We start from the raw sequence: 13,467 nt of genomic DNA, 5'->3' as shown, positions 1-13,467 counted from the left end.
GACCCTCAAATGACTCAGTGCGTTTATTTTTTATATAATCTGTAACATTATGAAAAAAGAATTTTGTCTTACATTCGGCCTCTATTTATAAGTCTGTAACTAAAGGTAATATAAGTTAATTTATTTGCTGAATTAAAAGCTGTCAATTTGTGTCTAGTGGAGCAGTATTGCATAGCTTGTTTCAGGTAGAGCCTAGTCCAAGTTTCGTTTATTAGATTGTTCAAATATACTGCCTCTGAACATTTAATTGTTACAACTAAGATCTTTTTGTTCTGTTTTCAGAAACTTTAAGGAAGCACCCTCCTGTTTCGTTCTTGACTAGAGGATGTAATAAGAACTATAAAATACCGGACACTAACATAACCATAGAGAAAGATGTGGAAGTATTTATTCCTGTTCGTGGACTTCACTATGATCCCAAGTACTATCCAGAGCCTGAAAAATTTATTCCTGAGAGATTTAGTGCAGAGAACAGGAAAAATCGTTCTCCTTACGTGTTTCTGCCCTTTGGGGAAGGACCACGACTATGCATAGGTAAGAATTTATTCCAATTACTCCGTATATCAATCTTTAACATCTTAGTTTAAAAAGTATTATCTAGACAATATCCATTATTCTGAAATCACAATTGAAAGACTCGTTTAAGTTAATTTTCTATTTTACTCCAGTTGATCTAGATAAAACCAAGAAGTAGCATAAGGTTTTATTAAAGTGTAATACAAAGGGTGTTTCAAAACAACGTCGACAACGTTTGGAAGGTGATTCCTGACACCGAGATAAGACAAGAAGTATAGACCAATCTGGGTGCACAGATGTTTTATTTCGGAGTTATAGGCTGTCGAAAACATGAAAAATAAATTTTAAAATATCCATAGCTCCAAAACTATGAAACCTAGCGTGATCGAGTCAAGACTTCACTTACGAACTAATATGTGCCCTACCCAAAAATCCATGTTTCGGAATCCTGAGGTACTCACGCAACAATTTTTATAGACACAGTTTGGCTACGAGCATATAATTTGAAGTATCCTAACTACCTCTGTAAAAATTGTTGCGGAAATACCGCAGGATTCTGAAATATGGATATTTAGATAGGCACATACCTCTTCCTAAGTGAAGTCTTGACCTGACTACGGTAGATTCCATAATTTTGTAGCTATGGACCTTTAAAGTTTTTCATTTTTCACTTTTTTCATTTTTCGGCAGCTTATAACTGCGAAAGGAAGCATTTGTGCACCCAGGTTGGTCTATACTTTTTGTCTCATCTTGGTATCAGAAATCACTTCCCAAACGTTGGTGTTGTTGTTTTGAAACACCCTGTACAAGTAAAATATGTATATGCATTAATTATGCTGCATAAAATAATACGCACAAAAAATATGCATCAAACAGCATATCAATATATGCATTCTCAATTCATGGATTGATTGGACTTCAACTTTTTAAAATCTCCGATGCTATATGAGACGGGACCATTTGCTACAGTGGAATCCGAACCACTACTCGGGTTTAGAGTGGAAGCCAGCACGCCATCATGAATCAAAGTCGCAACCAAATGCAGAACTCCCTCGTGGCTATTTGGTTAGCATATTCGTCTTTGGCGCGGAAGACCCGGGTTTGATTCCTGGCGTAAGCTCATGTGATTTGAATATCACGTAAGTTGTCACGAATGTTTCATATAACCTTGCTACTGACACGAACGCTAAACTGAAATTGAATCTTAACACAATGTAGCATAGCAGACAGGAATACCTTTGACACACGGTACAAGTTTTCATGCCAAAATGATAGAGCCACAATATATGCTGACCTAATGATAATAACCACCGTTACGAAGATACTTACATGTCGGATGGTGAGGATTGTGTGTTACAATGAAATTTAGAGCAATGTCGGCAGTAGTTCTTTATCAGAAAGATTACGTATACCGAATTGATCTAAATGGAGTTGCCATTTAGTGTATTCTAGGAGAAGGAGTATTTCTGTAATAGTCAACTTGATGGAAGTCAGAGCGACTGATACAGCAACTTGGACATTAGTCTTAGACGTGGTCAAAGCGACTTTGACGGGTGGGATACTGTGGCGTGAAAGGCAACGGAAACCCACCACTTCATTTTTCTCTACTGACAATAGAAAGAGATTATACGTGCAATTATTTTTCACAGGTCAAAATATAGTTCCGGAGGCAAAAATTTTCATCCATTCGAATCTCTAAGAGGGAATACCTTGAGAATAGTGGGAAAGGTCGCCAAACTTGGTTTTCCTAGCTTCAGCAGTTTGGTATGCCCATCCTTTCGATATAGGTTTTAAGTGGACATCTTGGATTCAAGGTGGCCATAGATTTTCAATTAAGCTTTTGTTTACATTTTGACTCGCCGCCATTTTACACAGGGTTGTCGTAGAAAGTCGAGACTTGCTCCATTTTCTTTCATTATGCAACAGCTTCCAAACGATGTGCTACTTAACCTTTCTTAAACTTTTTAATTGGCCCCCTTCTAGGACCCTGTGGAGGCCCTGCGAGAAGACGTTTTATCTTAAATCGTTGTACTTTGAAAATAATACCACACTTACTTTCCTGCTTTCCCATTTGTCTCGCCGTTTCCGTTTATAGGGGAGACCATGGATTTTTCAATTAAGTTTTTGTTTACATTTTGACCGGCCGCCATTTTGCATAGAGTTGTCGTAGAGAGTCGAGATTTGCTCCATTTTCTTTCATTATACAACAGCTTTCAAACGAGTGCTACTTAATTCCCCTTGCTTTTTGAAAATTTTGAGTTGGACCCCCTCTGGGACCCTGCGGGCTCCCTGGGACAAAGCTTTTTATCCCAAAAAGTGTGTCCTTACCCAACCGTTTCCGAACAAATTACCCGGTTCTAACTATTCTGCCAGCTTTGTAGCTTTTACATTGCAAAATATGATGTAACTCACGACATTCCGTCCGGTAGCACGTATAACTTTGGGATTCGTCTAGTTGTAATATATCAAATACAAACACAATTGTGTCGTTCGGATCTCAGCGGAGCCACTTCGTGACCCTCCCGTGTTATTTCCGTACGAAACTATATAAGAATATCCAATATAACCACTTCTCCACAACAACAGACACAAGAGAAAGTAAGGCCACCTGTAGGCTAAACACATCATGGACACCAGCCTAACTCGCTCGACGACGATCAGAATTACAGTACGATCAGTGGGCAATGCGTACGTTAATTTTTTCGAAAAAAAAAGAAAAAAGATTTTAAATGAGCCGTGTACTTATGTTTAGGGAGTGTTCAAGTTAAGGAGTCAAACTCATATTAAAATCTTAGTTATGATCTGTTATATACTAGGTATAATAATATATGCAACTGGACTTTTAACTGTGTGTTTCTGTTTGATCTCTTTTAGGAATGCGATTTGGCTTATTGCAGAGCAAAATTGGACTTATTACGTTGTTAAGAAAGTATGAAGTAAAGCCTTGTGCTCGAACACAAATCCCTCTAAAATTGGACCCAAAAGTTTTAATACTTACAGCGGAAGGTGGGATTTGGTTGCAGATACAGAAGAAAAAATCATAAATGGACGAGAAGTTTTATGTGTATATATCTTGTATTAATCAAATGTTTGGTGTCAAAGTTAATGCTAGTTGTTCGGTGTCGTTTTCAATCTGCAAGTAACTACAACACTTAAGAAATATATAATTCTGGTGTTGTTTATCTTTCCTTAGTTACGCAAGACTAAGCATCAATTTAAGATATAATATCATTAATAAGTAATTTGTTGCTTATGCATGTGGCAATATGACCAATGCCATTATGAAATGCTAGAGAAATATTTTTAATGTACTTTTGAATAAAGACATGTTATTTAAATCTTTTTGAAAAGAGAGTTTTACTTTACACTCTTAGTTACTGATTGCTAGTTAGTGCAAATGCTTGCAAAACCTAAAAACTCATGAAATCATTCTCCAGAATCCAATGATAGAATAGAACTACTATTTTTTAAAAGTATGTAGGCATATTCAAAGCAAGCTAGAGCAACATCGTCAGAGTTAAGAACTATTAATACTACTGTATAATTATTCACGAATACGATATGAGTTTGCGATTGTACTTAGTTCTCAGCAGAGATGTAGTGGCAAAAAATTTTGTAGCTATATGCTCGACCCTTCCCAAAAGTATAGCGCATAACAAACTCCGTATACGTTCATTATTTTGTAAATCTAAGGTAAGTACACATTGGACTATAAAAATATAAGATAGGTATTAGCCGTATACTAACGTACACACTCCATTATATTCCTGGGTTTCTGCGATGTAATTTTAATTGAACCTGCAAAGCCTGGATCAGAATTCATGTTAAACTATAATCTCGAAGTTAAGCATGCAAATAAAACTTACGGAAAATGGCCAACTAGATATGAGTGAAAATTGACTGTAACAGTTATAACAAAATAAGAGCACCAACAGAACACCGTCTCGGGAGAGCCAAACTCAAATTTCAAGGGACCAGAGTTCTTGTTCATAATATCGCACTTTTTCATGTTCTATTGCAGTGCTTTTCAACCTTCTTATGGCAACACTCCATTAGGAGACACAATTTTACATAACACACTTCTCCCCTCTTTTTTAAAATATATCAAACATTGCGGTATAGGATATCCTTCATTGGTATACCACGTAAAACCAATTTTAAAGTATTCCTCATTGTACAGTCTCACTTTCGTATTCTATACAATACCAAGAAAACATCCAGTGATTTTATTTATGTTACTCGCACAAAATTGTAGAAATTACATTTCGATCACGCAGTTAATAAGGTGAATGAAAAGAAGGAAATTCATAGCAAGGTCTTAATTCGTTTAATATTCTGAATTTATAACAAACAATTTCGCGACATTCTCTATGCTATCATGCAACATACCAGGCCTATTGAATCTCAAAGACAAAAATTCTCTCTCGCAATTTCCATATTCCTATGGTTGTACGAGAAAGTCTGATCATATAAACTAGGGATGGGCAGAACCGGTTTCTAGAAAAACCGAAACCCGAAAAACTGACATTTTGGTTTTCTCTGAAACCGGTTCGGTTTTTCACGGAAACCACTCTTCAAAAACCGGTTCGGTGTTCCACTTCGGTTTCGGTGAAAACTATTTGGAACACACATAAAAATATTTCTGTGGAAATGGAATCGGTTTCCTGAGAAAAACGAAGCACTATTCTGCTCAGAAATAGAACCAGTTTTGGAGAAAACCGGAATCGGTTTTGAGGAAAACAGAATCGAATCCGGTGAAATACCGAACCGGTTTTGGAGTAAACCGAAATTGGCTTCGTCGAAAAAACGTTTTTTTGGAAATTTTTAAAAGCCGGTTTCGGATTTTAAACACCGGTTTTTGTGCCCACCATTAATATAAACCGACTCACTTCATTATTTGAGTGAAAATATATAAAAGCTTTCGAAACTGAAAATCCAGACAAAATAGATTGATTGAAGCGTTTGCTAGAAACGTCAGTACTGAGGCTATTTATCCCTGTCATGATATGATGAACAGGTTGAAAGAAAAGAACTCGAAAAGTAAAAAGTTAATAACGATAAAAATAATAATACTTTAGGAAAAATTGTTAGCTCGATGAAATGTCAGAATAGAACAAACAATAGTAAAAAAATACAAAACATATTATAAAAAATACAAGTATAACGTAGCCATTAGAAAACGTTAACGATTTCAGTCTCACGAATAAAAGTGAGAATAGAGCTATCAAAAACAAATCTATTCCAGTAAATCTTTAATTCCAGTAAATTATTAACAAGAATATACCGATTACTGAGGGGTACGATACAGCGTTGACAATACAGATGATTAATGTCACGCGCTAAATGACTAAATGTGTGAGATGACAGTGTCCGATACACAAGCGCTCCGGGATCACTTCATCTCGACAATTAATCTGCGACACCGTCTGTTAATTGTCCAAAATAGCTTATTTTCGTTGGCCTCGTTTCAATATGCTTGCTCATCAGTCGGACGCAATAGTTACTAAGATCGGAATATGGGAGGAAGTACTCTAATGTAACGACTATTAAAGCGGCGTTCTTGACTGTTATGTCAACATATTTGTTGCTTCGAATGCTGACGTGTCACGGCACCAGAATAGATAATGATGGAACATTTCTATTGCTATAGCTGACGGCATCTCACAAGAATATCTTGCACAAAGGCGCGTTTACCAAAGACAATAGGCTTGTAATAATGCTTTGTGAGTCAATGTAGATATGCATACGAAGCAGCGAAAGCTAAAGCGCATAGTCGATCCAACTGCTGTTAATTCCCCAGTTAATAGTAAACACAGGGAATGTAGACTAAATTCTGTGCTGTCCTGATCCGTGACGAGTCGTACACAGTCAATCCTTATCTTCTTTAAGTATACAGTAGGATATATACATAACACATTAAAGTCTGTGTACTTTTCTAGCAATGCTCCGAACTTTCGCTGCAATTTTTGAGTATTTGTGTGCTCTTTACTGTGTGATACAACCGAAGGTCGAGATTTTTAAGAGTTATCGCCGACCCCAGGCCCATTTATCGCATTTAAATCAAAATGGGAAAGACGGTGTTAATTTTGAACTTAATTGACCAAGCCTCGTACATGAGAGAAACATCTCGAAGCCTTCTCTCACCAGTTTGGTACGTTTATGTGTCTGTGTTAGTGCGTCTAGCTCCAATACTACGGCCATACATGGTAAAAAAAATAGGGACCCTGATCACGTGATAGCTACATTTGTGGTAACTGTTTCTTTGTGACTGGATTTCGAGACTGTTACCCTTCGCCCACGCATTGCTATAGGCAGAAGCTGGTTGGACAAGCAAATTCATTTCACGCTCTTCCAGTCATAGTCTCCGGGCCTGTGAGCCCGTGCCACTCGATATTTTTGTGCCGAACGAACAGACAAGACATTAATTTGAGAATTAAAAGTGCTCATTTGAATTTCGAAGTGCGTCTCTTTGACTACCAGTAATGTTCTAATTAGTGAAGTTTTACACATCGTATGTGATACGTTGTTTTGTTACATTGTGATACTTTCTTAAGTTGCTACGCGCTTAGCAGTTATATTCCGCTTGGGACATTTACTATTAAAATCCAGAAGAAAAAATTGAGCATCCATAAATATATCAGCATAGACGGAGCTGGATTACCGCTTGCGAAGGCATATTGTGGAATTCCTGTGATCCCTTGTAACTCGACGCTTGGATCATGACAACCCCGAAGAAGTTGACTGGTCGAAGATTTTTGTGAGTATAACACAATTCAAACTATTAATCACGCCACACAGCCACCTCAAAATATAAATCGAGAACGACCGTAAATTTCATAAAATAGGAAGTTGTTTATTTGTAATTTTGATGTTATTTTAAATGTAGTACAGTGCGTCCCACTAACTTTCGAACCCGAAAAAAACGTTATAATTTCCGAGCAAATATACCTAGGAAAATGAAATTCATAACACACATACCTTGTTTCATGCTGAATACATAACCGTCACAGCAGGAGCTGAAAGTGTCCTCCCTGGACGTCAAGACATGTTTGTACACGGCGTCCATATTGTGAAAAGTCCGATGTAGAGTCTCCGGTGTGATCTCATGAATCCCATTCTCAATGTTGTTTCCCAACTCTTGCAGTGATCGTGGGTTGTTTTTTGTAGACACAACCTTTAAGAAAACCCCATAAGAAGAAATCAGGTGGTGTCAAATCCGGGGATCTTGGCGGCCATAATCCTTTGGAGATTATCCTGTCACCAAAAAAGGACTCAATTTCTGCCATGGCCACGTTGGAAGTATGGCATGTTGCTCCGTCTTGTTGGAATTAACCGAGACGCAGTTCTTGATCGTCCAGCTGATTCACAAATTCACTAAAGATGTGTAAGTAAACTTGTGTGTTTACTGTATCTTCAAAGAAGATGGGTCCAATGATACGCTGTCGGGAAATTGCACACCAAACTCCCACTTTCAAGGGATGAAGTGGAATCTCATGGTACACATGCGGATTTTCGGCGGCCCACACCCGAGTATTCTGCGAGTTCACATAACCGTAGAGATGGAACCAAGCTTTATCTGTGAACCAAGTATAGTCTAGGATTCCTGGATTGTCATGCAACAAAGCTTGCAACCTACGACAATACATCACGCGCTTTTCCCAATCTGTAGTCTTCAACTCCTGGACGACTGTAACGCGATATGGAAACAGCTTGGCACTTTTGGCGGCTCTTTGCACAGTTGACTTTGACATCCCTACCTCTTGTGATAATCGACGTAGGCTCGTCTTAGGGGACTGCAAAAGACGTTGCCGCACATTCTGTACTGTCTCCTAGGACATCTGTGGACGCGCGTCTCCATGTCCCGTAAGCAACGTTCCTGTTGTTTCGAACTTGTTCACCAAATGATGTATTGATGATTCCGATGGTCCTTTACGGCATCCAAATTCACGGCAAAATTCACGTTGAACGGTCTGATACGATCCCGATATCCAATATTTTTTAACAATGAACACGCGTTCCTGTACAGTGTACAGAACCATCCTCGCGATGCAGCGACTCGAGTAACACTAACGCACGCGTACCACGCCAAGCAGCACTTCCCCTGGCGCCACCTATCGTCTTTGTTTTGACGTGTGCGCTTCTGTTCAACCCCTTCGCATGTTTAGCATGAAACAAGGTACGTGTATTGTGAATTTCATTTTCTTATGTACATTTGTTCGGAAATTATAACGTTTTTTTCGGGTTCGAAAGCTAGTAGGACGCACTGTATAATTCGTGCTGAGTGTCATTATATATGTTATACATTTTAAATCCTGTTTCTGTTATTTATGCATGTAGTTGATTTCTAATTTGTTGTTGGGGCCGCGGTGGCTCAGTGGTAGAGCTTCACCTCTGGTGCTTGGGGTCCCGGATTCGATCCCAGCCCCCGCCATGTGAACTTTGTGGTGGACAAACACCGTGTGCGTGGGTTTTCGCGGGGTTCTCCCATTTCCTCCCACTTTCTTCATTCCCCCATTTCATTCATTAATCATCATCACCGTCTCCTTTAGCCTAACCGGCATAACCGTGGGACGTAAAACTGAAAGATTTCATTTTTCATTTTTTCTTATTTGCTGTTTATGCTTAGTTTAGTTACTTTTTACTTTACGGTACTTATATTCTTTTCTACCGTTTCCCAGCTCCGGATCTGACGAGGATGTAAGTATTGGAGAACCCGTGATTCGTCGTGACGCAGCTGGGCAAAACGAAAGAAGGGAAGATAAAAGTAAACTACGTAAAGAGAGAGAGAGAGAAGTGAGTGTCGTATGCATGTCACAAAGAATTCTAACCACGACGAATACCACAGTCTTAGAGTACAAATACGTAACAAATATAGAGATTTCCACATAAATTAATGAAACACTTGTAAGCTCGAACTACTATGGGAGTGTAATTCGAGGATGCTTTCAGCTACTTAAGTTAAAGCAGACTAAGAATTCTCTCAAAATTTGTCATTCTTTTACAACTTCTACTGGCAGTCTTTAAAAGTCAATAGTCTCAAGAGGTCTGACATAATTCACCATTCAACATATGCCGAGCCGTTATAACATAACGCAGGATCAAATCATAGACGTGCATCCGTACATATATAAAACTAGCAGCGTTCACCCCGCTTCGCTGGGGTCACCCCGGAACGCAATAAACCTTGTTAATGAGATAATTTTTACTTTTTCGCTTTCAAGTGATATGATAAAAACCATAGTAGATTGCAGTAAATGTTAACATTATATCGCCTGTCATTTATGTTAACCCGCCGAGTGACACGGTCATGCGGGTTGCATATAAATACGTTTATTTTTACCTATGATGAACTAACAAAGGATTTGTACGTTATGGACACTTGAATGGTCAATTATCTCAAGACACTGGTAATTGAAAATTAAAGTGATATGATAAAAACCATCTAGGGTCCAAATCCTAATAACCCCCCAAAAATGAAAGAAATTGGTTCAGCCGTATTAGCGTGATGAGGGAACAAAGGATTTGTGCGTTCTCTTTTATATATAAGATGTACAAAAACTTGCTCACTCATTTCATGAGTGCTGGATAGGGGCAATGTCTTCCCACTTTCTTTCCACTCTCTTCTGTATCGTCGGCCGCACTAACAGAGAGAATGGCAATCCGTTAATTACCTTCTCTCACTTCGACTGCAGTTTCGTTAAATGAATACGCATTAGAAACTGCGACAGTTACGTTTCTTCTGTACATTTCGTATGCCTACATTTCATCATTTGCTATTCTGCTACGTATGACAGGAGTTTGACTTAACTGCCATCCTGACACTCTAAGTATCAACGTCAAGATTGATTTCGCACATTCACACTTCCAATACAGGTTATGTTTTTAGTCAGATTCAAGGATGGTCAGAAATACAACGCACATAAACTATGTAACTTATGAGAAATCTTTCACGATGATTGGCTAACAATGTTTCGTTTGCTTATCATACGCTTGCTGGTGCGAAAAGCGCCAGTATCTAGAGGAATTCTGAAGTGATGAACAGTGTGCTTCATCAGAGGTTAATGAGCAATTGAGTAAACAATACAGACATAGTTTTGGGTGGGATTAGACTATTGTATAATGTCAAGAACAATATGATCATCACTCCCAAGTGCAGTGGGATAATATTAAAAGCAATTTCAGGGTTCAGAGATAAGTTTACATAAGGGATAGTCCACATATTACGTAGCGCTATTTTTAACCAATTTTTACCCCCCTCCCTCGCCCTTGTCACACTTCGTAACGCAAGTCGGAATCCCTCCTCCTTTGTTACGTAACATTTTTGATTTTTGTTTTTCACCAATTTTGCTTATTTGGGGTTTATTACAACAAAAACTATGTTGATTGGTAGTTTTTTTTTATTACAAAATGCTTGTATTGTAAATTTATTAAACTCGATTTCACCAGAAATATTCAAATTCAAAACTTAAAAAATCAGTGCGAGATAAATTTTCGACGAATTAGATTTTTAATATCTTATTTTATTTCAAATCGTGGATCGTTCCGTAGCGGAAAATATTATTTTACGAAAAAGAGATTCTTCTATTTCACATGCGAAACTCTTACAAGAATAGAGTGAGGTAATGATTCAAATCTGGTAGTATTCTCAGAAATAGCAATACGAATGGGAATGTGAGGGTATTTTCAAGCTGGGATTACAATCACTAACAACTAACTTCAGGAAAGTATGTACTGTAAATAGTATGCTGTGATAGCCACAAAACGGAGTTTTATTGTATTGTAATACATGAAGCGTTCGTCACCAGTAATGCTGGTGTCTACTATCCATTTCATAAAGATAGGCCCCTGACTTCGCGGTGCTGCCGTGACGTCCAGTCAAAACTTATATTGCATTGTCGTACCTCGTTGGAATTGCTGGAATGTTGTCTTTTTAGTACTTAAGACATAAAAATTTTCTTTGTACTATGTAGTGAGAAAAAAAATAAAAATTAATGAAAAAGTGCGTATTTTTTCGTACTTTTTTGGTAGATCAATGTTTATAGAGCTATATCTCAGAAAAGAGATCACGTGAAATAATTTCCTGTGTACAATATGTAGATGCATCCATTAACTGTAAGTTGTGAGAAGTTCAATTTTCACCACTTGATATTTTTTGTGTAATTAAAACAAATGTGCGAAGCTCTGATCTCCTTTACCATGGTAGGTAGAGAAACGTACAAAATACTGTTCGAAAATTTGGAAGTCTAGTGTTCCAAATATTTGGAACTATTAACAAAAAAGGGTTCATTTAATAGAGTATTTATTTTTTTAAAAAAAATATGTTTACTTCAACATGTTCTCTGCGTTAAGCGGTGAGCCATGTTGCAACCCAATCTTTAAATTCCCCGCGCTTATATGAAGAAACAGCATACAGTAAATGGAAGTGCGGCAACGCTGTCGTGCAGTGTTGTCGCGTTCAGGAAGCTTGTAGCGCGAAGCCTACTTCATAAGAATGTAATAGGAAAAAGTATTTATTATAACCTTTCACAACATCATAAAAACATTAATGCATGTACACTCATGTCTAAAATTATTGTCGCATGTCTATAAATATGTTATTGTAGGAATATAATTTGATAACGAATTCGCCTGGTATTTCTTATAATGTTAGTATGTGTATAATCGGCAAAGACATGTAGGCTATGTGGAAAATTTCATCTCAAAAGAGCAGTAAATAAGAACAATAAAACGAAACTAAAATTTTCTTATCCATTTAGCAACATTTTGTTTTACTCATGCTAATTTTCGTATTCTTTTCCTATGAAATTTACCACAAATATACATTTCCCGACTCTACATATAGTATCAGTATTAAAAGTACCCTGCAAAATCATTATCAAATTATATTCTTACAAGAAGACAGTTATAGATATGCGACAATAATTTTGGACATGAGTGTACACATCTCAATGTAATCGAAATAAAACGTTGAAGTAACACATCCAAAAACTCATCTCTTAATCTATTTACTTCATTCACTTTCGTCATGCCTTTGTTGACTCATCGCTGCTCCTGCTATCTTCCCTAATATTTATAAACAATTGCTCCATTTCTACCTCAAGATATATCAGTATACACACTCTCCAGCTTATGAACATGTTAAAGGTTAAAAAGAAATGTGCCTTGGCAATCACGTGTTGACCCAAGTTCTGCGATCAATTCCCTTGCCGAATGTACAGTAACACAGAATGGGTCCTTTGTTTTCTTTCAACTAAAGAAAACAATGCAATGAGTAGGTGACGAGGGCTGTATTTGCGTCTAATCACGTCGCACTGATTAAGTCTTCAATACTTCCCTTCGGTTCGTAGGCGTCAAAAACTTACACACGCATTCATATCATATGGGTTCATTGCAATGAGACGGACGAACGAGCATTTATATTTTCGTGAGTATATCTTGTGCTTTTTGATTAAAAAAAAAAAAAAAAAAAAGTGGATATTCCTTCACGAGCGGCGGTATTACAAAAAGAATAGGCAAAATGTTTAGCGATAATGAAATTGCAGAACTGATGAATGACTCTGACTCAGACGGTTATGAGTTAGTAATTAATAGTAAGGACATTGATTATTCTGTGCTCAGTGGCGTATCCGGGAGTGAACAAGATAGTAACTCTGTTTCAAGTAAACCTGAGGCTGCGCCGAAAAAAAAAACCGTCATTCCTATTCAAAGGCAGATTCTAATGTAGCTTGGAGCTCTTAGGTCTGAAAACAGATTTTCTGTGAATTGTAAACTCAATATTACATATCAACTAAGGTTGTATCATATAATAAACTTTGTGCGTGTTTTTGTTTCTATGCAAGTGTATTTTGTACTGCGTGCAATAAGTGAAGAACTGACAAAAATCAACAAATTTTCGAGGACCATCACATGCAAATCCAAACAAGATAAGAGTTCGCTTTTCTAATTTTGAAC

The 13,467-nt window shown here is 37.5% G+C and overlaps 1 protein-coding gene across 1 annotated transcript in view; it reads left to right on the top strand.

The window, feature by feature from the left end:
* Positions 1-13,467, top strand: part of LOC145667763 (uncharacterized) — a 58,003-nt gene that overhangs the window by 15,322 nt on the left and 29,214 nt on the right. Inside the window, exons 4-5 of the mRNA XM_081735204.1 lie at positions 283-534; positions 3,391-3,551. Of these exons, the coding sequence (XP_081591330.1) occupies positions 283-534; positions 3,391-3,551 (413 nt within the window). The remainder of the gene's footprint in view (positions 1-282; positions 535-3,390; positions 3,552-13,467) is intronic.

The sequence above is a fragment of the Thermobia domestica genome, chromosome 13 (assembly GCF_964235325.1).
Source record: "Thermobia domestica chromosome 13, izTheDome1.hap1.1, whole genome shotgun sequence".
Classification (NCBI taxonomy): Eukaryota; Metazoa; Arthropoda; class Insecta; order Zygentoma; family Lepismatidae; genus Thermobia; species Thermobia domestica.
Note: the sequence above shows the minus strand (reverse complement) of the source record. Positions and strands in the feature narration are given on the sequence as shown.